Below are 25,006 nucleotides of genomic sequence, written 5' to 3' on the forward strand. Positions count from 1 at the left end.
GGGCCCTTTCTGTGCCGCTCTCCCAGCTGTTCTTCTGAACGGGCTTTACCCAGGAGTGGGAGGTTGACACCTACCCTTGGCTAACGGTCACCTAGCGATGGAGCTGAGCTCACGTGTACCGCCTCTGGCCTCTGAGTGTATCAGAAACCTCTTTACGCACCTTCCCAGCAAGTCCTGCTCCGCGGGCAGCTCTGGCTGCACGGCCAGAAGAGCCTGGCTGGACCCAGGTGCTGGTGGCAGCTGTGAGCTCACCCAGCAGGCCCCGAGGATGGCCCCCACACGGGTCAGCCTGCTGGCAGGGCAGTGCTCGCCCTTTACAGGCCCGCTCCTTACCTTGCCCCCCTCCGCGTGGTATTCTTTCTCCTCGGCGCCGAGCAGTTTGGCCAGGCCGAAATCTGTGATCTTGATGTGCTGCGGTGTCTTCACCAGCACATTCCTGGCCGCCAGGTCTCGGTGCACCAGGCGCCGGTCTTCCAGGTAGTTCATGCCCTGCAACACGGGGCGGCGCGGTGAGGGGCGGGTGCTCAGCGGGCTCCCCTGGAGGGCGCGGCGGGGATCAGAGGGCGGGCGCCCCAGCGCAGGGTGCAGCGTCACGTACGCGACAGCCTCCGAGCCGGAGCCTGTCTGCGGACAGACTGCCCTCCACGGACACAGTGACTTGCACCTGGTCACATCAGAGACCAGAGTCTACCTGCTCCACGGACGAAAAGGGGAAGAGATGAAGACATAGCTAGCTGCTGACTTACTACCTTCTCTCCATCCAGTTACCCAAGTTTCAAACTCAGCTGAACAAATAGAAGAGGCCAGTGACACAGCAGGAGCCCCGCCGTCGGGCCGTGACCTGGTTACACGCTGCTCGCTGCTTGGGACGGCCGACCCCACCTGCCCGGCCTCGCCTTCCCCGCGCCAGCGCGTCTGGGGCGCCACCTCCCCAGGACCCAGGGCTCTCATCACGCTTTCCTGGACCATCGTACGTGATTCACGACCAGTGAAGGTTTTGGTCCTGTTTTATTTTCTCTTTTTGAAATTGAAATCACATGGATATTGAATTTGCTTTTATGGATACAAGGTGCCACTCCCTACCCCCTCCCTGGCTGCCTCCATAACTGCTGGAATCAGAATCAAGGCTGGAAGAGAAAGAAAGACAGAATACTTGAGAAGTACCCAGCACAGTGCCCGACACACAGTGAATTCTCGGCTGTACAGTCAGCCCCTGGTACCCATGAGGCTGGTTCTGGGACCCCCTCTCCCTGCCACCCCCCTAACCAAAATCCGTAGATATTCAAGTCCCTTACAAAAAAATGGAGCAAGTGTTTGTTACCTACACACATCCTCTTGCATACTTTAAATCACCACTAGATTACTTACAACACCTCATACAATGTACATACTTGTAAACATGTAAATGCTATGTAAACAGTTGTTTGCACCCCGCCAATTCAACTTTTGTTTTTTGGAGCTTTCTGGAATTTTCTTCCCACATATTTTTGATCCACAGTTGGCTGACTCTGCAGATGCAGGACCGCGGCTACGAAGGGCTAACTGTGTGACCCTTCACCTCTAGCCCTTGTCCACGGCCTCCTTGGTGTCTCTGTCACCTGCCCTTTCTCCCCTGACAGGCGGGCTCACTTCCTGCCCCTGTTCATGGCTTGAAGCCTGCCCAGCTGAGCCAAGCTTCCCTTGGACCCTCGCAAGCTCTAACCCGTTGACATGAGCTTGGCAGCCCTCGCCCCTGTGCAGGGCCAGACGGGCAGGCAGGAGAAGCCAAGCCGGAGGGTCAAGCTCTGCACACGGCCTGTGTGGCTGGAACCACGTCCTCTCCTACTTGCTCACAAAGGCGCCTCTCCTCTCCCCAGCCAGGGAGGTGGACCACATTTCCAGCCTCCTTTACAGCCGACACTCATGAACTCTCCTCCAGTGAAGGGCAGGCACCACAGAAATGCTTACCGAAGGGCACAAAATGGAAATGAACGGGCAAAACCAACTCTGCATTACTCTCGAGCCTTTTGCATGTAGCTCTCTTCATTTTAGTGCAAATGTAGGGAATACCTCTGTAGATAAGGAGAGATCCCAAATTTTCTGGCAAATTCATTGCTTCCTTTTGCATAGATATTAGGTAAAAATTACTAATTAACTTGTCACATCAAACTGAAGTTTACAAATTTTCTTTCTAGAGTTAAACTAGCCATCACAGGAAAGCAGGATCTTATAAAGACACTACCCAGGAATTAGTATTTGAGGGCTATTTTTGAAGCTTTTAATGTTTTTCTTTTCTTGGGGGGGAAAAAAAGATTCCCATGTGTGCACTGTATTATCTAGAAAGCTCCTGAATGTTTAAGATGCTGTTTGATTTAAATGGTTCCTTTCTAAGATGTCTCAGGTGTCGGGAAATAAGGTTAATGGGCTCACGTCTATTCAAGAGGAGGTGGGCAGGTGCTTCCCTGGAATAGCACTTCCAGGTTAGGAATCATTCCTTCGGGATGGAGCGTGGAGAGGGAGACAGAAGCCGGGCTTCCTAGCAGAGGAGGACTTCCTACTCCCTGGCACCTCCCCCGCTTCACGGGGCTCCTTTCAGCAGCATCCGTCTCCCCTGTGGTTCACTAAGCCCACAGGACGACTTCAGAGGGCATTTCCAGCTACATTTAACTATCATCGTGAACTTTCTTTCTGCCTCTTTACGTGCCTAACAGAGGATCTGGTGCACTGGATACATTTTTTACAAAAGCTCGCTTAAGATGACGGAAGGAAGGGATGAATGAATGATAATAGCGGCCGACAGTTCCGAGCCAGGCACTTCAAACACACCTGCGAAGATGCCTCTCCTGGTGATGGGAGGTCTGGTACCCACACAACAGCCTCGACAGCTGCCCCAGGGCCCCAGAGCTCTGAGGCCACCACTGGGACCGTGCCCTTAATTTCCTGCTGGGGCCTCCAAGTGAGACTTGTCTGCAGACCCAGAGATTGCTTCCGACGGATGCCACACCCCAGCATCTTGGCCCTGTGCCGCCAAAGCTGAGCGTGCCCAAGGGCTGGTGGATGGGAATCTTAACAAAGGAACTAGCTCCACCCCCGCCCCTCCCTCCCCACCGCCCCCCCCAACCCGCCTCAGATTTTTAAAGGAGCAGAGCAACTGCAATACACTGCAACGTTTTCTCATAACACCAGCCTTCAGAGAAGGCTTGGGAAAGGGCAGGAAAGAGCAGTACGTGTCTGGAGCACACAGCTAGAGGGGTTTAAATCAGACATAATTTTGGGACAAGATTAGACTCATTTGAACTTAGATAAAACTCTATTCCTTGGTCTCTGTCCCACATAATATGGCGGTTTGAAAGGCCATCTCAGTTATAACTCTAGGCCCAGCGGAGTTATAGTTTAACCAGCACCAAAGATAAGAGCCCTGACATCGCTCGTAAACTCTCAGAATCCAAACAGAGAACCACAGGAAGCAATACCATCAATGTCAGCCTCATTGGGCCTCTTGGAAACGCATCCTCTCTGAGGTCCTCACTTTAACCTAATGGAACGTATTTATTTTGCTAGTTAACACAGGACAGCTAGGATGGATGCTGCAATCCTGAGGTTAAAAGGGGATCTGAAGAGCCACCCTGGGACCTGAAGGCACAGCAGACAAAGGATGCTTCACGAGGGTTTTAAAGACTTTCCTCGCACAACACCCGGGGAAGGAGAGAGGCCTGGGCTGGGTGTGACACATACGGACCGGACCGTATTCCCAGGCCCTGCAGCATCCTGCAACTCTTAGGAGGCGCCCAGAGCGAGAGGCAGGAATGCGCTGCATTTCTAGTGTATGTTTTCACCACCATGTGGGGAAGTGGTGGGTAGTGGGGGCGGACACTGACTTGGTGACTGCGGAGGTGGCAGGATAGGAAGCGGAGGGGTAGGCAGAAGGTTCTGGCAGAGTAAAGCAAAGCACGGCGTCCACACCACCGAACCCCTGCCCTCAGAAGAGGCAGGGAAGTGTCCGAATTTCCTATTCCAGGCCCCAACCTCCTGCTGTGTAGGGACAGGAGGCCTGCTAGGCTCACCAGCCTGTGGGCTCCACTCTGACCCGTGACATCAAGTGCTGGGGAAAAGCACAGACTTGGGAGCAAGGAGCCCTGGGGTGGAATCTCGATTTTGCTACTTCCTAGCTTGAGACCTGGGCAAGTTACTTCAACACCCCTTGCCTCGCTCTCCCCCATATGTAAAACGGGCTACTCAGAGGATTAAATGAGTTAATCCACATGGAGCACTTAGGACGGGGCCCAGAGAGTCCTCCCTCGGTGCTGTGATTGCCATCATTTCCTCCTAAATGCCAAATCCATCCTCTCTTCTCCACCCCTTGTGCCATGACCTGCAATTAGGCTGCTGCCACGTCCTGCTACACTTCCCGACAAAGTCTGATCATGAATAACTTCCCGCGTGGCGCCCTTTGCTTTCGTGATGAAGCGGCGCTTGCAGGTTCCTGCGGGGTCTTCCCTCCCCTCCGGCCTGCCCCTCAGCTCCCGGCAGCCCTCAGTGTCTCTTGGCCACCTCTCACTGCCGCCTCAGATGGTCCCCAGGACAGGGACGGGCTCTCACTCGTGTCCACAGCACCAGAGCCACGTCCAGGCTCCCGAGGGTGCAGGGCGGCCGCCTCACCACTGCCGTCCCCGCACCTGGCTGGCCGACTGAGCCCACTGGGCCGTGCCCATGTGACGCGTAGAGCAGCCTCTGGGAGTCTGGTCCCTCGGCTCTCCTGCTCTGACCCACTCATCTATTGCTGCACTGTTACCTCTGTATGGATCTGTTTTCCTCACCTGTTTGCAAGTTTGGGGAGATAGGAAATTTTGTCTTCTTTATATACGTATTTCACATGATGCCTGACACTGACAGATAAATGCTCAAGAAATCACCAAGTGAAATGACCAGAAGTCGATGAATGTGCTTTAAGAGTACAACAGCTTTTGGCTTTATAGTGACATACTGTAAAGCGATCATTTAGGTTGAGTTCAACTGCAATCTTGTGGAACGACGTGAGAAGAAATTAAAAAATAATTCAAATAAGTAGAATATGTGGTAACCGGATCTGCTGTGTGGCTCTGCCCCTGTCTGCGGTCTTGCTGCCCAGGGTTTTACGCAGGTACCTGCTCTGCAGCTGAATCAGCTCTTAGGAAGCGTCTTCCTCTCTAGCCGCGTGGATGGAGGCTGGAGGCCGGAGGCTGAATCACCACCCTCAGGCTGCACAGTTAGTCAGCAGGGTGGGGGCTGCCTGGAACCTCACCTTTCACCTTCAGGAGTCCTGATCTGGAGCACAGGAAAGCCAGGCGATGGGGGAGCAGACATGGGCGTGAAGGCCAGAGCCACCTGGGCCCAGACAGGAGGCCGTGCACAGGACGGTCAGCGTCTCCCCCCTGCCCCCAAAGGCTGTGCGAGGCTGACAGACAACGGCCCCTCTTCCAGCATGATTTTCATTCTCTCCCACCCCTGCTCATCTCTCACGACCAGGCTATAATTTGTCGATGTGGGTGTCATGACACGGCACCTAGACCCAGACATGAGTGGCCAGCACGCTCTGCTACGTCATCGGCTGGACCACCTTCCTCTCCTCACCTGGATGGGTCTTCTCTTCGCTGCTCTCGTGCCCCGAAAGCGCCTAGAAATGTGTGAGCAGTGAAAACTCTGGGGCTTTTTCAGATGAATTTAGACCAAACTTAAGTATCCCGTCTGCTTGAAAACTGGATCCTTCGAATGGAATATTTTCTGAAGTTCATCCTTATTAAGTCTCATCTCATAGAACGAACTAGGCGTAGTTCGGTGCTTCTGAAGTTGTGGTCGGTTTCCTTCTGACAGCATCCACCCACCCCTCGACCCCAGCCCCCAGCTACCTTCAAACCTCACCAGGGCCTGGTCAAGTATCTGAAACGTATATCATCTCTCTAAAAACTCACTTCTGTGAGATCTTAATCCAGGTTAGGTGAAAGAAAGCTCTGTGGTCCCAAAGGTTTGTGAAAATGTGAAATTAATCACAGCCTAGAGAGCTGATTTATGCAGGAGTTGGCAGTCATGTGCTCTGCGGTGCTCTAAGAGGAATGAGCCTGGCGCGGCAGCGGTGTTCTCTAAACTGAATTGATGACAGACAGCATCTTTTGCATGCTAACATTTTACTACATTATTATCCCATCTAATGATTTTGGGATTCACTAGCTGGCTTATGTAGCCAGGAAGAATGCATACGCTTTCCGCAGCACCTAAGTCACTCCCCGTGAGTGAGAGCCCCCCGTACCTTCCCGAGCCAGGAGCTTAGGAAGCGGTGATGAGGGAGCAGGTGACGTCTCCACGGCCTCCTGAGACTTGAGTCTAGAATCCACTCTCACCCTGTGTGGAAGGGCACCTCTGCTTTCCCAACCCCAGCAAGATTCCCCACTAGGCCACCTCTGTTTTTTTTTCTCTTGCCCGTGATATAATTTTATTTGTCCTCTTAGCAGTTTAGCCAGGACAATAAACCTGCGTAATGGTACCCAGGTCTCCATCAATACTGGAAAACTTCCCAAGAGAGCCTGTGCCTTTGTGAATCAGGGAGGACGTTTGTAAGTCAATAAATCCCACCTCGAAAACGCCACCAAGATTAGTTTCTGGTCAGCCACTAAGTGTTTCTGGGTAGTTTCACTTCTAACTTTTACAGAGAAAACTGTTCAATCCTTAGGTAAACAGTCACTAACCCAAGAGCAAATTTCTCTCTTTACAGCTGAAGAAACCATTACTTTCCTTTCCCTGCAAGGACAGACACTGCATCGCCACAGCTATTCAAGTACAGTGGCTTAGGTTTCTCTTGTGAAATAGGAAGCAGCTCCATTGCAGACAAATCTAACAGCTGCAACGTGAACCGACTCTGGATGAAAGTGAACCTAAACAGAGTTCAACAGGCAGAGCAGTGGATTGAAATAACAAGGTGAAATTCTGAGTAATATTATATAGAGCACTGTCTTGGAAAACTTGCAGGCCCTGGAAAGTCAACTCAGGAACTTTGGAAACTCATGGCTGACCAGGGCCCGGGCACAGCTGAACTCGCCCTGTGGTGGGCACTGCCATGGTCAGGTGTTTGTTTCTTCCTCGTGCTGGCAGAAGACTGATTTTGGGGGTCAAATAAACTTCCATCTATGCAGACACTTGTGAACAGGCAGATCTGAATGTAGGGTTGCCAAGGAGAGAAGGGGAAAAGCTCATGAACGAGAGAGGACCAGAAATAGGAGACGCTGCTCTAGGGAGAGAAAGTCGATATAGAACTAGAATGAGACAATGTTTCAGCTTAGATTTTCGTCACAAATCTAACTTAAATTAGTCAAAATATGGCGAAAAAACCAGAGAGGTGAGCATGGGGTGCGTACTGGGGCCCAAGTGGGCACCTCACAGAGGCTACCCAGCACCGTTCTCGCTGCCGGGAGGACAGACGGCAGAGGCCCTTCTGCGGCCACAGAGAGACAACTCGCCTAAGAAAAGCCAGAATTGAGTTGTGAATCTCCCAGAGTCACAAGCCCGGTTCCATACCGGGCAGAACTTGCCAAGGCTATGCGTCGCATCACATAAGAAGTCACTTTTGTGGAGCTGCCAACTGACACAAGATAATCAGAATATGCTAAATACCTAGGCACCCTCTGGTGAGCTGGGCCTCTTCACCCAGGCAGGTGTGCAGAGCTCTGGATGCCCTGCCTGACCGGGGCAGCAGCAGCCAAGGCCTGGCTCTGATGGAGCTCACCTCCCAGTTTCAAGTTAAACAAGTAAATAAACCAGGTCTTCGCAGGTAGCAAGATGCGTTTTTAAAAAATAAAGCAAGTTAAGCAAGGTAATAGAGGCTGCCTGGGGTGGAGGGGGATAGCTTTGGTGATTCTCCTGCCTTAGCTAATCAGGGAAGAGACTAAGGAAGAATTTCTGGGGACAGGAGTCAGGACACGAGTAAACCTCCAGGAAAAATGCCATATTCAGCGAAAACTACTTGGGGCTAAGGACCTCCTCCCCGACCCCAGCCTCTGTTCTGGGCTGAACAGCATCCTCCCAGATCTCATGCCTACCCAGCACCCCAGAATGTAACCTTCTTTAGACATAGGGTTTTGCAGATCTAATCGGCCTTGAGATGAAGTCCTCCTGGATTTAGGAATGACTGGCGTCTGCTAAGAGAGAGGGTGATCTGGACTCAGGCCTAGGGCAGGAGGCCACGTGAAGACCGGGCAGAGACGGGAGGGACCTGGAGCCACCAGAGCTGGGGAGGGAGGAAGGATTCTCCCCTAGAGCCTTGGGAGGGGCACGGCCCTTCTGACACCTTGATTTGGAACTTCTGACCTCCAGAACTATGAGTAAGCTTCTGTTGTGGTAAGCCGCTAAGTTTGTCGTGCTTTTTGGTGGCAGCCCTAGGAAACTAACATGGTCAGACAGAGAAATAACCAGGCTTTTCATGAGACCACAGCACGCGAGGCGCACAGGCTCTATCTACCAGGACCACTGCCTAGCGGCGGCCACGTAACTCCTCTGCTCTGTGACCGGGGTTACGGCCGAGAGCACCATGTGATGGGCGGGCGTCCGAGAGGCGCGCCCACACCGCCGCGTGCCGGAGCCTCCAGGGCTGTGGCTGAGACAGCGACCCCGGCGGGCACTGGAAGAAGAGGGTTGAGGCAGCCTCCCACCGCCAGCTTCACCCTTCACCCTGCACCGCTGACCCCGTCCTGTAGCGAGTGTCTCAGGCGGCTTGTGGCTGAGCGGAGCCCAGAGCACGTTTTCGTCTGTCTTTAGTCACCTTCTACACCTGCTGGGGGTTGAGCGAGCGAGTTCAGAGCATCCTCAGGAGTAAATCTGCAGGACCGAGGGTGCTGCCGCCCTGGGTGAGGCAAGCAACCAGGACCTGGATGGGGCCTGGGGGACAAGGGCCGCCCTGTCCTCCCTGGTTCCTGCAGGCTCCCAACACCTGCCCCGGGGCTGAGGGCAGAGCCTGCCCACAGATTCCATTCATTCAGCGGAGTGAACGGTATACCCACTGTCAGGAGAAACAGAATTTAGCAAGTTGGGTTGCAGACAACTGATGCGCTACTGGCCTGAAGAGAGGGAGATCTGAAATGGAAGAACAGTCCTTGTGAGGCCCTATGAGCAGCTAACACCTGGCTCATTGCTGTGCTCCTGGTCTCAGCCCCACCTGGCCACTGTCTGCCCCCTCAGCCCCTCCTTCGCTCCGGATCTAGCCTGTCGACAGGGGGACGCGTACGGTGCCCCATGAAGCAGCAGAAACGTCTGTTCACCTCCTGCCACCGCACGTCAGAGCCAGCACCTGTCTGTCCGCCCGGCCACTGTCACCTGACAGCCTTGGCCTGGTTTGCTGGCCTTGTGATCAAGTCCTGCCTGGGTGAAAGCCACACCTCCTCCTCTGCTCCAAATTACCACAGGATTCAACAAAAAGAATGCCAGGGAAATAAGAACACTAACATCAACCATACTGAGAGCCCCCAGTGCAGAGAAAACTGTGCAAACGTAGCTGAATAATTAGATTTTCAATGTGCAGGGGGATAGGCACTGATCTGATGCAAAGGACAACTGATTCAATTTAATCCAAACTAAAGAAGACTGCATGCCACGTACATGCATGTGCGCACACATACACACACCCTCTTGGCAAATTCTATGCTGTCCTAGGATGGAGAACGTAATGATTAATTTCTCGGTTGTCTTTATTTCCCCTTTGCCGCTGTTCTCCGGGGCTCTCCCTCAGGATCGCATCATCCCAGGAGGTGAGGCTGGGGCGGCAAAGCGACGGTAGCCACCAGTGCTGCCTCGTGGCCCTGCCGGCCCTCCCTGCAGAGCTGGGCGCCTGCTCCGAGCACGCTCCTCTGATTTACCTTTGCGATCTGCACGCACCAGTTGAGCAGGTGCTGGGAGCCGATGTTGTCCTTGTGCTCGCGGACATAGTCCAGCAGGCAGCCGAAGGGCATGAGCTGCGTGATGAGCTGCACCGTGGACGTCAGGCAGATGCCCAGGAGGCGGCACACGTGCGGATTGTCCACACTGGCCATCACGTAGGCTTCCTGGGGGGAGAGGAGGAGAGGGCGCATCAGAAAGGCTCCCCGCCGTGGCTAAAGGAACAGGCAGACAGACCCTTTCCGGGTACAGAAGTCAAACACGATTTTGAGTTTGGAAATGTGCACGTGTGGAGGACAAGGGTGCCCGTGAAACGTCTAGAGCAGTGGACGTTCCCGTGGGGTCTCTTGCACGCAAGGCTGTGGAGTGGCTCGATGGGAGACGGCGTCCTCTGAGCGCACGTGCGGATTCTGCATCACAGAGAGGCCCGGGCAGCGCTCGCCATCGGCAAAGCGTTGAGTGAAAATGAGACCTGATGTCTCCAAGTTTGGGCGTTGCTGAGTCCTTACGAAGACCTCCACCTCAAAGCCAAAGATGCCGCCGCTTAAAATGGTGTCAGGGCCGGTGGGAACCCGTGCTTGGGGCCCACACCCTGGTGAAGACTTGCCTGCTGACTCCGGAACCCCGGCCTTGGGCACCGTGGAAGGAGATGCTGAGAGCTCTGCGGGGGGGGGGGGGGGGTGTTGGGAGAGGGAGGGGGACCTCACCTCCCCACAGAGCACCGGGGGCAGAGAGGGGGAGCCACCTCCCCCCCCCCGCACTGCCGGGACCACAGGCACCGCTGCCACGCACGGCAGAGAAGCCCTTTCGGTGCTTCAGAGTTTCTGGCTCTGAACCGGACGGAGGACGTTACACCTACAGCGATCGCAGACTCCGCTACGGCCCAGGATTCGTTTCTGAAGAGGTGGCCTGCGTCGCCCCTTCTCAGTCTTGGGAAGGGAAATCCATGCTGCTCTGCAGAACCCGCTCCCCACAGCCCCGCCCCTGCTAAGTCGCAGGCTGCCGTGGCGGGAGCCTGGCACAGACCCACAGCCGTGGACTTTATCTGAACCCTTCTGCTACCCTTGGGTGGAGGAAGCTGATTTCATTTACAACCATGCACATAACTCGGCCTCGCTTTTGTCTGACTAAGAATTAGGGAATCCTCAATTTCCACCAAGAAACTCCATCTCTTTCCCTTTAGAATCCAAAGGGGGGGGTGACATTTTATACAGACACAGAAGGGACCACCTGGTCTCCAAGAGAAAGTTCAGAGGCGCCTCTCCCCACCTGACCGCTGCTGTGCTCGGGGTAGGGCCCTCTGTGCAGAAGGGAACACGGCCTGGGCCAGGTGAAGGCACGCCAGGGGGATGCTGGGGCAGGCACCGCAGGAGCCTGAGGTGACAGTGGTGACAGACAGGTGGAGGGGCATGCACACATATCCCTAAACACAAACGTGATGGCCTGAACCCCTCCCCTGGCCTCACTGTTCCTGGGGAGCCCACCAGGCCTCGCAAAGCCTCTCCTCCCACAGACCCCGTGGTCCTCCTCCTTCTCTGCTCCCCAACTCTGCTTGCCTGCACCCGGGAGGGCCTTTGTCTGGAATGCCCTTCCACCTCCTCTTTCCCTGGCTGACCCCTCCTCAGAGGGCATCCCTGAGCCCCGATCTAAGTTAAACTCTCCTGGCATCTTGCAGTTTCTCCCTTGGGGGAGCAGGCTCAGTACGGCCTGCGAACTTGTCAGAGATGCCAACCCTTGGGCCTCACCCGGGGCAGGTGTGCCGTGTGAGATGCACGGAGCTGGGGCTTGTTTATCACCTCACCTCCCCAACACCTGCTCCTGCTACGTCATTCCCGTGGTGCCCAACACATCTCTAGGCACAGAGCTGCCTCAGAAACACCACGGCCGAACGACACTGAAATCATACGAGACAGAGACCATGCCACGTCCACTACGGAAAGAAACCCACAGCTCTGACATCTGCTGCAGAGCCACCGTCTGTCTGGACGCTGCCCCAAGTGGAGACGCCCTGCTCTCACAGGCAGTCGGCCTTTCTCCTCGTCCGTGTTGTAAACGCGGCATCACAACAGCAGAGCAGGTGTTTAATACTATGGACCTTCTGACAGCTCTTCACCTTTGAGAAGGGCTACTGATAAAAAGTTAAAACTGGATAAGGCCTGCAAGTGGTTTCTTCTCAAGCCATTATTTGTCTGAAGAGGAAACTGAGGCCCAGTGAACGACGACCAGAGACCACATTTCTTATGTCAGGGCGGGGCCCACACCCGGGTCTCCCCCGACCCAGGCCCTCCCGGCCCTCCCCCGCTTACCCCACGCACCGCGAGGCCTTGTTGAGTGCTCTGGCAGATGGGCTACCAGAAAGCTCCACACCTTATGACACAGAAAGAGCACGTATATAAATATGTTTTGCATTCTCGTTCTGTTGCCTGCCCTAAATTTAAACTGGAAAGTCTATGGAAACATCAATAGGCCATGCGATCGCCAGAAAAGCACAAAGCACGTCTCTCCCCCAGTCTGGGAAACTGTACAACCATAACACCAAAGAAATCCCCTGGCTGTTCTTATTTTCTTAAGATCTGGTGGAGACTTGGAAACATGTTGTATTCATTTTAGAGGGGAGAGAAATCTGCAGATCAGAGCAGTCTGAGCGGCCCATCTGCTGCGGGCCGTGGGGAGCTGACCTGGGGCTCAGGGAGCAGAGCATGGGCGTGGGTGTCCGGCCACACAGAGCCTGGAGCCCTGCCAGGTCCCCGCTCCTATTAAAATCTGGTACAGCCACAGATTTCTGCCTCCCGAAGCCCGGGCACAATGGGGATGCTGTCTGGTGGTGTGTCCTGTTCAGTGTGTGCAGGAGTTAACATGAGCTTTGTTTTTCTTGGAATCTCAAAGGTGCACTGTGACCTATGGCAAGAACGCTTCGTATATTCCCCAGCCATCTCTGATCGGCCACCCCCACCAGGCGTGCAGACTGGCAGGCAGAGCCCACGCTCGGAGGCTCCCAAGGCTGAGGTCAGAGTCACGTGGCAGGAGGGCCTCTGAGGCTCGGTGACCTTGAAAGTCTATTATTTTGTCCAACCGTTGAAATTTGGGGGGCCTTCCTTCTTGCCGTCTCCCTCATCTGTGAACTAGTTTACGTGAAAGATTGGGGAGAAAGGATTCCACTAGACTTTAAACTCCTTCAGGAGAGGCAGACGCTTAACTTTAAGAATATTTCTGAAAGTGTCCCGTTAACTAAGCCACCACTGACCGCAGCGTGCGCCAGGGCTGGAGGGTGTGCGTGCTGGACCTCAGTGCTGGCCTGGGCAGGGGAATAAGAGTACGGGTTGCTGGAGCTATTTACAAGTGCGTGTGAGTGTTTCAAAGCCCACGTTCAGGGCTTCCCTGGTGGCGCAGTGGTTGAGAGTCTGACTGCCGATGCAGGGGACGTGGGTTCGTGCCCCAGTCTGGGAAGATCCCACATGCCACGGAGCGGCTGGGCCCGTGAGCCATGGCCGCTGAGCCTGCGCGTCCGGAGCCTGTGCTCCGCAACGGGAGAGGCCACAGCAGTGAGAGGCCCGCGTACCGCCAAAAACAAAAAATGCCCACGCTCAGCCCCCTGGGCTGCCTGTCACAGAATTAACTTGCCTTTTAACTCACTGTTGAAACTGTCCCTCAAATCACTGGCGGCTGCTTCAGCTTTCCCTTCCCTCAGGGGCTCCCCACGGCTGCGCCCACCCTGTGAGGACAGGCTCCCTGTGCGTGTGGGGCACAGGGAGCTTCGGGAAAAGCAGGCGGAAGGCCTCGGGCTGCCGTCCCTCTGGTTACAGCCACGGGACAGGTGGTAGAGCAGGAAGAAGAAACTGGGGTGGGTGGGGGGACGTAGGGAGAGAAGGAGAGCAGGACAGAGACAGCGCAAGAGGCGAAATGGGACTTTACACTTTTTCTTTTTTTACCTTGTCAGTCTTTCCTTTCTCTATCTTCTACCCCAACTCTGGCCCACGAAAGCAGATTTCCTCCAGTTTTAGGGGTCCTGGAGGGCCCTTCTCAGTGAAGCTACTTCCTTCCCAAAGTATAGCTACTGTATTGTTAAAGCTCACATCTCAACACCGTTTTGCGAAAGTTATTAGAATGTCTTAAATGAGTAACAAATGAATTAAGGAAGCAAATTCTGCAAAAAGATTTTCTTTTTAACAGTGTAGGAGAAGGAGCTAGAGGTTGAAAGTGAAGAGACTTCACAAATCACTTGTTTGTTGTACTTCTTGTGGTTATGGAAATAGGAGTCGACATTACGTTAACAGACTGTACGTTAATTTGTAAACTGTGAAAATGAAAGAAAACTTTGCCTGGTAAGCTACCATCAGTGTGTGAGACCTTCTGTTGCACTGTGTTAATACATCATCCTTCATGTAGAAGATACTGGGGTGGGACTTTCCTGCTGTGATGAAAGGAGAGGAGGCTGCCTGGAGAAAATGGGGTTGGAGAGAGTGCGCTCCTGGGAAGCTCACTGCCTGAACGCTTTTTTAAAAAGGCCTATGTTTGCTTTGCTTACTGTATATTCTGTGGGTTAGATACAAGAGTGGGGAAATGTTATATTTGACCTTTGTCCTTCGTGGCTGTAACACGAACTAAGTTCTCTAGATTTTTGACTCTGTAAAGGCAGTCGTTTTCCTTTTTCATTGACTATTTCCCTAATTCACCGCTGAGCCCCTCCAGCTCCTCTTTCACTGGCTCTGCTTTGGGACAAGAGCGAGAGAAACCCACATCCACCACGGCAAGCAGAGGCCAGCGCTGTTAGCCCGGGACCCCAAGGGTGTGTCCACCGGAGCTTCCTGAGCTTCTACCTGCAGAGGGCTCTGCCCAGCTCCAGGCTGGCCCCTCCTGCATCCAGCCTCTTTCTAAGACTGTGCAGCCCCCTCACTGGCTAGTGAGGGTCCAGGGAAGGTGGAAAAAGTTCAAGAGAATCGCAAGTAAACACATGTAACAATAATCTTGTGGAGTATTTCACAGAGTCCATAAAGCAGCAATCAGCAGACACTGGAAATAACCTTTAAATTACTTTGAGAGAAAGTACAGAAGGCGAGCAACAGATTACAGAGTTCATAGAGCATCACAGTGTCAATCCTAGGCACCTCTACAAAGCCATTTCAAAGATGAGCTAGCTGGTGGAAGAAAACGAACATGCATTTCAGAGTCAGAAGTAACCACGTGCTGGAATCCTACCCCAGCCACGTGACCCTGAGCATCAGGCTGCTTCATGCCTCCGTTTCTTCACTGAAAGCTTGGCGGGCACAACACCTAGAGCAGCACAGGCCCGCCAGCGGCAGTCACTGAGACGGCAGGGGTAAAGCCACGAGCACAGGGACGGCCCCCGGTGGATGCCCAGGGACCGCAGGCTTCCGTACTTTTGGGGGCCGATAAGAGAATGGAAGAGTGAGTCTTCTCTACGAGAGAGAATTATACCAACTATAGCCAGAAGGAAAAAAGCCAGGAAAAGTGACCATTTAGAATGCGGTGATGACAGAGTCTAAAACAGAGCAACGTCCTGCCAACCACAAAGAAAGGTGGCTTCTGGCTTCCAGGCCTGCAGAGAGCTAGAGAATAAAGCAGAAACTCACATCAAGAATTTCCTTGTTGGCTTTTGGAGATGTGGCTTCTCTTAATTCCTTGATAGCCACAGGAATTTTAACCTTCTCGCCTTCTGGGATCCAGAGTCCCTGTGACGAAGAGAGGTGAAGACATTGGCTGGCAAGCATCATACACGTAACATGCGGCTCCTAGGCTGGCTGGGCAACACTAGTGACCCCACCCCAAAGGGCGAGGGGCTCGAGCACAGCTCTGCACCCAAGGCCACCGGTGCTGGGAGTCACGACAGCTCAGCAGCTCTTTAGCTATCACGTTCCAGAAATCAGGGTAGTTAGACAAAACCCCTAAGCTCGTGCCAGTTACACAGTCAGCGTGAGTCATTTTGTCCAGATTTCTGAGATTCTGGGTCTAGGCCTAACTGAAATCAGACTATGCAATGGGGATGTAGGAGAAAGAAATGAAGAGGAAGCTGTTCTGAGCCGGGCTTTATTCAGATGCTGCTGTGCGGTGAGAGGCAACCCTCTCTCAGGCGGACTTGTGCCACCCACCCCTCGGAAAGCTCACACTGTCCTCCTGAAAATGTCTGTGCCTGTGTACAGATCTCACCGCACCAGTTACTTGTCACTGGGATTATAAAAGATTTCCTCTAACCGCACCAGTTACTTGTCACTGGGATTATAAAAGATTTCCTCTAGACAACTTGAGAAAAACACTGGCATTTCCTAAACCCTCAGTGACACAAAGAGCATGTGACCACGATAAAGACCACCGCGGAAGACGCCCGGGACCCTCGGGGGGCTCACCTTGTACACCGTGCCGAATGCTCCGGAGCCCAGCACCTTGACCTTTTTTAATTCCGTCTCCTTTAAGATCCTCAAGAGAGCTTGGTTGGGAGCTTCTCCGCTGGGCGTCAGAGGCTCGACAAGCTGTGACAGACAAGAGGAAGAGACGATGCCCGCCAGGCCGGGGAGAGGGGTGGCAGGTCCAGACACCAGGGGACAGAACTCGCGGCTCTCCCTCCGGAGACTGGGACGCCTGTTCTAAGGCACTTGGTGAGACACTCGGAAGGAACAGGGACTGACCCCTCCCCTCTCAAAAAAAAGGCATCCTTGAACAGAACAGCTCCTTTGCAATAAGTGCAATTTCTATTTCTGTGTCCGGGCCGAGAACACTCGGGGAAGGACAGTGTTCTGTGGTGGTCACTCTGCTAACCGGTCGGGCCCCGCACAGCCGTTTCGCTGTAGCTGCGGTGGGTCTCTCTTCCCAGGGCCTCTGGCTTCTGACACGTTGTCGGACACGGATGCCGGTTGAGAAATCACGGACAACACGGTCACAAACGTGGCTCCAAAAGGAGCAGCCGCTGGTGTGGACAATGGCATTTTCCAAAGTAACACCTCCTGAGCTCACATTTCTGTGCGCCAGCCTTCCCCTTGGCCGGCCCGAGCGCCCGCCCCACGTGGGCAGTGGGCGCCCCGGCTTGGTAACCGGCCGTGGGACTTACCCTAGACACAGCTGCATTCCCCTGGATACAAGTACTAACATGTGCATGTAGTTGCTTATAACTGGACATTCAGAGATTCTTCCGACTTTTTGTTCGCGATAAAAAGAGCACAGTAATACATCTTCAAAACGCAAGCCTCGGGCTGCCGCGCCTCCCCGCCCCCTGGCGCGCGGCGCTCACCTCGCGCTCCTGCAGCAGCCGGCGCAGCGTGCGCTTGCGGACGATGCGACGCCTGCGCAGAAAGAGGCCGACCCCCAGGGCCAGCACCAGGGCCAGCAGCAGGGCGCCCACCATCCCGGTGGCGATGGACGGAATCCTGGGCCTGGAACGAGGTGGACACGCAAAGGGGTGCGGTTTGTTACCTTGGCATTTCACATATTTCCCGTACGTTCTGATAGCATGACGTCATTTAGGGCTAGCTCAGAAAGTGGAATATGGCGCAGCTCGTAAAGGAGAAAGGAGGGCGGACTTCGAGCCCCAGGGCAGGGTTTCCAACTTCCTTCAGTGTAGGAGCCTGCTTTGTCGCATGTTTTACACTGAGGTATCATTTGGACTTCTCCCTATAGGATCATACTTTTCAGCTGTTGATTAAGAAAACACATCATTTAAAAAGTAACTCAGAGTTCAGTCATGCTTTTCATATGAATCTGTGTGGCTCCCCGGAGTGTCTCCACGCGTTTGAGGCACGCCCTCCGCACGTGACACTTGCGATGTCTGCTGGCCAGGCTGGAAGGAGGGACCCTTTCAAACCTGTGGAGACTTCCCGAGGGGTCCGGGGCTTTCAAGATGGGACCAGAGCCGTAGGAAGTGCTGTAGCATGAGTGTGGAGGGGGTGAGGAAGTGACAGGATTTCCACACGGACAGCAGAGCTGTCAGGGATGAGTGATGTCATCCTGCAGCCACCCCTCCCCCCATAGAGCTCGGGGAGAGCAAACACCCAAAACTCAGGTTCTAAAGCTCACGGGGAAAGAACGGTCTGAATTAGTAGATTCTGAATTTAGAATCTTCATAAAGCTTTTATTCTCCAGCACCTGTGCCATCTAAGCTTCTGGCAAACTTCATATTTTCAGGTAGAAATGTTAATGAATATCAAAGATTAATCAGTAGCACCGTTTGCACCTAAAAAAAGTGCCAGTGTTCTTACAGATTTCTCATAAGTGCGTCACATGTGCTTCACGTAAATAGTATTTATGACACTTTCTTCTTAGCAAGCGCAAAAGTCATCTCCTGAGTTATACCATCTTCCCAGTTAATGCAGTTTGAATTAATGGGTTTTTACCATTTTGAAGGGGACACTGAAAGATATAAGGAATAATTTGTACAGAGTATGTGTTCCATGGGAAGTAGGGGGAGTGAAAAGAGAAGAAAAGGATTAAAAGGGTAAAAATATAACAAAGAATGGTCGTTGACCGGTTTCAGGGTGGGGATGTGACGGAAAACCTCATTACTAAGACGCTGATGGAAGCACGAAGAGAGGACGAAGCTTGCTGGTGTCCTCGTGGCTCAAGTGAAGAGGGGCGTAAAAGGAAATCTTTATCTCTGAGAAACTGCCCTATTTGTCTTTCATGTCTCACTTGATAGCAGGAGGGATCAGTTATCTTGGCTAATTCTTCGGCAAGAGACTGAGCTGACTGGCACTGAGGAAGGTTGTTGGGGGGAGGAATTCTGTAAACATTACTGGAGATGGCAGAGGTTCCTGGACGTTTGGCTGCTGTCTGGGGATAACTGGTCAGTGTCTTGTGTATAATTCTGATTCTTCGATAGACATTATTAATTGATAGTATCACTCTTTCCTGATGAGTCTGAACAGGAAGTCCCAATTCTGCTTTTCTCTGTGCAGCATTTCAGGCAATGACGGCAAAGTGATCACAACTGAAATGCTGAAGGAAGTCCTGTGTTTAGGAAAGGAAGTAAGGGGAGAAAGTCTCCCAAGGTGGAGCTCTGTCATTGAACAGACGGGTCATTCAAACACAGGTTCGTGGTAGGGCCAACTGGGTCAGCGAGGAAAGAGGAGGGAAGCTGGAGGAGAAGGACCCAACAACCCTGGTGACCTAGGGAGCAGGGCTGCGTGTAGAAGTGCTGGGCAGTGAGGCTGGCTCCGCGTGGAGGGGCCCAGCACTCCTGTCCTGCCCTCCCCCCCGCCACCCCCCCGCCACCCCTGCCCCCCGGCCCCAAAGCACAGCCAGCAGCGTGGGCAGGGTGAGCTCTGCTAGGAATGCCCAGGCTGGCCCAGGGTGAAGTGAGAACCGGCCAAGGCAGAGGGCAGTCGGAAAAGGGAAAGCACCGCCCTCGCCCATAGCGCTCTTGGTCATTTCTGATCAGGTCATCACATACAGTGTCACACTTACCCACTCACTGCACAGCCTTCAGAACCTGGCCCAGCACAGCTGTAGGAATTGAAAGAGAAATACACATTTCGATCATTTTACTTCTTTAGCACTTTTTCTTGGAGAGTTTTTATTAAATCATAAGGCAATGCGTGTTAAATGACTTTCAAATCATTACAATCACACTGCATCTCAATATTGCTTAAGCATTTGTTTCTTATGCATTTATTCATTTGTTCATTCACTCAGCAAGTATTTTGGAGTGTCTACTTTGTGATAGGGATTGCTCTAGCATTGAACAAAGTAGACATTTCTGGTCTTCATTATTGACATGTTTTCATGTCTTCCATTTGACAGAGGTTCAGCGAGCCCACAGCTGGCTCTAGAACATCAATGTGGGCAGGAGGTAGAGGGAGCTGAGACCAGAACCATTTCCTGGGGCACACTGATTAAGGAGCGGGGTGGGGGGTCAGATGAGTGAGGACATGCATCTCAGGGGCAGGGAAACGGGGACGATGATTTCAGACCCAGAAAGCCAGGGGCTGGCTCCATCCACTTCCACACAACTGCGATGTTGTACGTCAAGCAGGGACATCATTTGTCCTAACGTGACCCCTCAGCAGCTGGGTTCCCGTTCTGTGGGGAACCACCATCTGTTATTTTGATTACAGGATGATGGTTGAAAAGGCAGACTAAGTTGGCTTTGAAGGACAGCAATGTTTGTCAATAAAAACGTCAACAGGAAAATAAAATATTCCAATTAAATGGAGAGGACTGATGTTCACGGCCTGGGGAAAGATGAAGAAGCCTGGTTCAGGTATGTGAAGGGGACCGGTGCTAAGTTAGATGCGCACTGTCAACTGGTTCTAATCATTTTCTGTCTCATTCCAAGGGCTCTGATCTCTGTACTCTACTCCTCTTGGTTCTGAAGGTCTGAGACCTCTTTTCCGTGGCGTCAGACAACGCAGTCTCGGCCCTGCAAGCTTTCGGGCCTTCACCCCTACACCCGACACAGGCTTCTTCAGGCAGTGGAACATGCAAGGAGTTCTCCTTTTTTCACAATCTTTTATCTCCTAGGATAATCGTCAGAGACAACATTCTCTAATGGATAACCACTGGTAAAATTAATCCCTCCTCAAAATAGCCCTCCTCACTAGTGTTTTAATATTTTCCCATAATGCCTGTTTAGTTTCCAGGCCGTAATAGAATGGGAACTCTATGCATAGTGGTGCAAACTGGAATTGCAAACTTTGGACAAGAAGCAGGGTCTCATGCAGCCTCTGAAAGTGCTGCTGGGAAACCTATGGGGTTTCTAGCAAGAAGCTATGGACAAGGGAGATGCTCATAGGGAGAGCTCGGCCAGTTTACATTTGAAGAGCTGATGGACAAGGGTAGTGACTGGACAGGTGCCCTAAGAGGGAACCACCTGAGTGTCAAAGGATTAAGGGGTCCTTGGGAAAGCTGGTGGTGCCCTGCATAATTCTGCAGAAATGACTGTCAAATATCAAGCAAAAGAGGCCATATCATGCTATCGTTTAATTTTGTCAGAAAAATTATTCCTTGTCTCCCACTTGATTTATTATTTTTTGTTACATGTAATTAAAATAGGCAAAATTTCGTGTCATTTCGTTTAATTTATTGGCATAAAATTTCAAAGAAACCATCCCCTGACGACTTACTATAAAATGTGGTTCCGTTTAAAAGTGGACCTGCGGACTTCCCTGGCGGCGCAGTGGTTTAGAATCCGTCTGCCAATGCAGGGGACACGGGTTCGAGCCCCGGTCCGGGAAGATCCCACATGCCGCGGAGCAACTAAGCCCGTGCGCCACAACTACTGAGCCTGCGCTCTAGAGCCCGCGAGCCACAACTACTGAAGCCCGCACACCTAGAGCCCGTGCTCCGCAACAAGAGAAGCCACCGCGATGAGAAGCCCGTGCACGGCAACGAAGAGTAGCCCCCGCTCACCGCAACTAGAGAAAGCCCGCGCGCAGCAGCGAAGGCCCAACGCAGCCAAATAAGTAAATAAATAAGTAAATAAATAAATAAAAGTGGATTTGCTTCAAGTTTGCTGACCCATTCCCTGGTGTAAGCAGACCTGCCCTGCGGGAAGGGCACGGCTTCTGGAAGCAAGCATGCGCCTGTCACCTGGGCTTTGTCACTGCTGGCTGATGAGTCGTGGTGACCCCAGAGCCTTTCTAAGTGTTTCTTGAACAATACAAATGGGGAAAGCAGCGCGTTCGCTCTTAGTCATCGTTGAGACTATGTGTTTGATAATGCTGTGCACATCGCGGATACACAATAAAAGAAATGTTTTCTTATTTCCCCTCACCTCGTCAATATTTCTCCATATTTAAAAAATTAAATCCATTTTTAATACGTAATTCCTTTGGGAGAAGATAGAGATAGTAATAACAAGATTACGGAAAACTATATATTTTTCTACCAATGCTATATGCTCACAGACACACACACACATAGAAACACATTTATTTCCCAAAGATAAAAAAAAACAGGAAAAATGTATTTATTTTATATAGGTAGGATAATTCTATTTTAGAGAATCTGCTCTGAAATTGCTTATTTTGGGGAATATGAAAAAAATAGACTAAATGAAAAACTAGCAAATTACAGTTTATACTATGTTTTGTAGAGTTTGCAGAGTGGTCCATATAACCAGTGTGCTGGTATACCCAAAGGGAAAAATATGAAAAATCTTGAAATTCCTACCAAGGAGGTATTTGGTAAAGTTCAGAATTCATTCTGGATTTTAAAAAAAGAGTTTAAAAGTAGGAATAGATAACTGTTTCTTTAACAAGATAACAAGAATCTCACACTAATAGCAAATATTATTCTTAGTGGTGATTTATTACAGCCATTCCCACCACCATCAGATATAAAATTCTCATGTCCACTACCATTGTATCTGATATTATTCTAGAAATTCTTGCCCTTGTAATATGATTTGAAACTTTTGGAAAAGAGATGCAGATACCATTACTGGAGATGATATAATTGTTTTCCTGGAAAATTCAAGACCATGAACTAAAACGCTAATTTCAAAGGAAGTTCAGTAGAGACCACCAATACGAGATGAATATACACCTCCGCCAAAAAAAATCAAAGGCTATCTTATATATTAGATATAATAAATGAGAAGATACACTAGAAAACAAGGTCCACTTCACAGTAGCAAAAATAAATACAAAATGTTTAGGCAGAACATGAAATAACACAACTAAAACTTTACTGAAATATAAAAAAGAATATCTGAATGTATGAAGAAATGATCATTTCCTGACTGGGAGTACAAAATATTGTAAAAATGTTAGCCCTACTCAAATTAATTAATTGGCTTTAGTGGGGTTTGTGTGTGTGTGTGTGTGTGTGTGTGTGTGTTAAACTTGGTAAAATATTCCAGATCACTTGCAACACACCAATGGCTTAGACTAAGATTAGAGGGAGAAGACAGTCACATGCAAACCACACAGGAAATGCCCAGGCTTCCTACATGTTAGCTGGGGAGTCAGCTGCCTGGGACTGAAACTCTTGGACCACAGGGTCATGGAATGATGGAGCCCTTCCATTTACCCTCATGATGGCTGAAACTCAAGAAGGAAGGTGAAACGACGGAAGTTGACCAGGGTACCAGTCATTCCCAAATCACTTGTCTCCAGGCCCAGGCTCTTCCAAATAAATGCAGTTAAAATAGGTTTTTTGTAAAAACTTAGGACATACTCGGAAAATTTTCAAGACTCCTGATGTTTAGAAGTCTAACTGCAAGGTTCTGCACCCCTTCAGAACACTAACCATCACTGTCACGGTCATAATTACCACCGTCACTACCAGCAGGACTGGCACCGTTACCTCCTTCACCAGCATTATAACCGCCACCATCGTTACTGCCACCTCGTCACCAGCTCCGCACCGCCATCTGTGCAATCGCTGATTGAGTGCTCGTGTGGTCCACGCACTATTCTAAGTACAGTACACGTATTAACTCAAGATCTCAAAAATCCTGTGAGCGATGCAGTCTTATTATCCTAATTTACAGGTGAGGAAAGTGAAGCACAGAGAGGTTAAGACACTTCCCCAAGTCCACACAGCTAGTAAGAGATGGCTCCAGAGAAGAGTAACGGTGCCAAATAAAGTTGAGGATTATAGAGAGATAGAAGGGAATGTGAAATATATGGGACAACTTCTCCTTCTGATTTCTAGTAGTCCAATTTCATTGTCAAATTTATCATGTTAGTAAATAAGATATATACGTTCTGAGTGCTTCTACTAATTACAGTCAAAAGTTTTAATTTCCCTATTAACAGCTTAGCAATCAACTAGCTAAAAGAAAAAGCACCTTTAGGCAACATTCCAGGCAATGTTATCTTCTATTAATTGTAAACCAATAAAAGATTCCCACAGGAATCCCAGTCATCTGGAAAGATATATATATATATAGAGAGAGAGAGAGAGACACCTTTGGGGATGGGGCAGGACCTCTGCTCTCGTTCCCCCTGTCCCTTATTCTTCTTGTTGGGACATGCTGGCACCGCAGAACAGGGCCCTGGCACGAGACACACCTGGAGAGGCTGAGAGGCTCTCCCGCCAGCACCACGATCTGCCCACGAGCGTATCATTGCTGCTGCCGTGGCTGTGGGTCCAGAACACCTGGAGGAACTGACTCAAATACAGACCTCTGTACTTGACTGACTGGAAGTCTGGAGACATTTTCAATCTACAAATTTGCAAGATGGGAAGCACCCCGTTCTGCCTTTTCCTTTGCAGACCCAGAGCTTCCCGCACTCACCCGTAGGCGCAGCTGGCGTGGCACAGGTGACACACGTGACTGGCATCTGCAAACTTCCAGATCAGGGTGCTGTTTTCTCCTGTGACTCCAGCAGGGCAGGTCTTGACGCAGTGAGGGCCATCGATGTTGTGGGCACACTTTACACAGCTGCCTGGTCCCTGCACCAAGGTGGAAAAACCGTTTCATAAATCAAACATTTACTTATGTCTCTCTCTTTTTCAGAATGAAGTAACTTTTTTTTTTTTTTTTTTTTTTTGCGGTACGCGGGCCTCTCACTGCTGTGGCCTCTCCCGTTGCGGAGCACAGGCTCCGGACACGCAGGCTCAGTGGCCATGGCTCACGGGCCCAGCCGCTCTGCGGCATGTGGCATCTTCCCGGACCGGGGCACGAACCCGTGTCCCCTGCATCGGCAGGCGGACTGTCAACCACTGCACCACCAGGAAAGCCCCAGAATGAAGTAACTTTTTACTTAAAATGCTTCTCATGAAAAAAAATCAAACGACGTGGAAGTTCTTAAAGTGGATAAGCTCTTCTGTGACTGTGCTTGCCTGATGTGACCACTGTTAACAGCTGAGAATAAAGTCTTCTTGACTTTAAATGTGTACTTTATATACATACATACATATATATATATATATATATATATATAAAACATGAAAGAAACTGTACTATGTGCTTTATTACATTTTACTCGATACACTGTGGGCATCTTTCCTTGTCAAAGCATTCTTGATTGGCCTACATGTATATTTATATCCTTATCGGTCAGATGGACTTCCTTGTGAATGGTGTTTGGAGTTGAGGGGGCCTCTGTGGGAAGCTGGACTCGCCAAGGCCAAGCTGAGAAAACCCACACCTACATTTCTCCAGTGTTGAGAAGGTGGCACGTGTAAGTGCAGTGGTGGCTGCATAATTAACCGTGCAACACGCTAAATTTGATTCTGT

General features: G+C 51.2%; 1 protein-coding gene across 8 annotated transcripts in view; it reads right to left on the reverse strand.

The window, feature by feature from the left end:
- The window catches only part of EGFR (epidermal growth factor receptor), a 200,514-nt gene that overhangs the window by 22,680 nt on the left and 152,828 nt on the right, over positions 1 to 25,006 (reverse strand). For all 8 annotated transcript variants that reach the window (XM_089917909.1, XM_022593171.3, XM_022593170.3 and 5 more), the window contains 7 exons: positions 24,062 to 24,219; positions 19,282 to 19,320; positions 17,114 to 17,255; positions 16,236 to 16,358; positions 15,465 to 15,563; positions 9,855 to 10,040; positions 334 to 489 (listed from right to left, as the gene is read on the reverse strand). In XM_089917909.1, coding sequence (XP_089774035.1) covers positions 334 to 489; positions 9,855 to 10,040; positions 15,465 to 15,563; positions 16,236 to 16,358; positions 17,114 to 17,255; positions 19,282 to 19,320; positions 24,062 to 24,219 — 903 coding nt within the window. The remainder of the gene's footprint in view (positions 1 to 333; positions 490 to 9,854; positions 10,041 to 15,464; positions 15,564 to 16,235; positions 16,359 to 17,113; positions 17,256 to 19,281; positions 19,321 to 24,061; positions 24,220 to 25,006) is intronic.

This window comes from Delphinapterus leucas, chromosome 9, assembly GCF_059928025.1.
Source record: "Delphinapterus leucas isolate spDelLeu-1000000601 "Yukka" chromosome 9, BTC_Dleu_Yukka2, whole genome shotgun sequence".
NCBI lineage: Eukaryota > Metazoa > Chordata > Mammalia > Artiodactyla > Monodontidae > Delphinapterus > Delphinapterus leucas.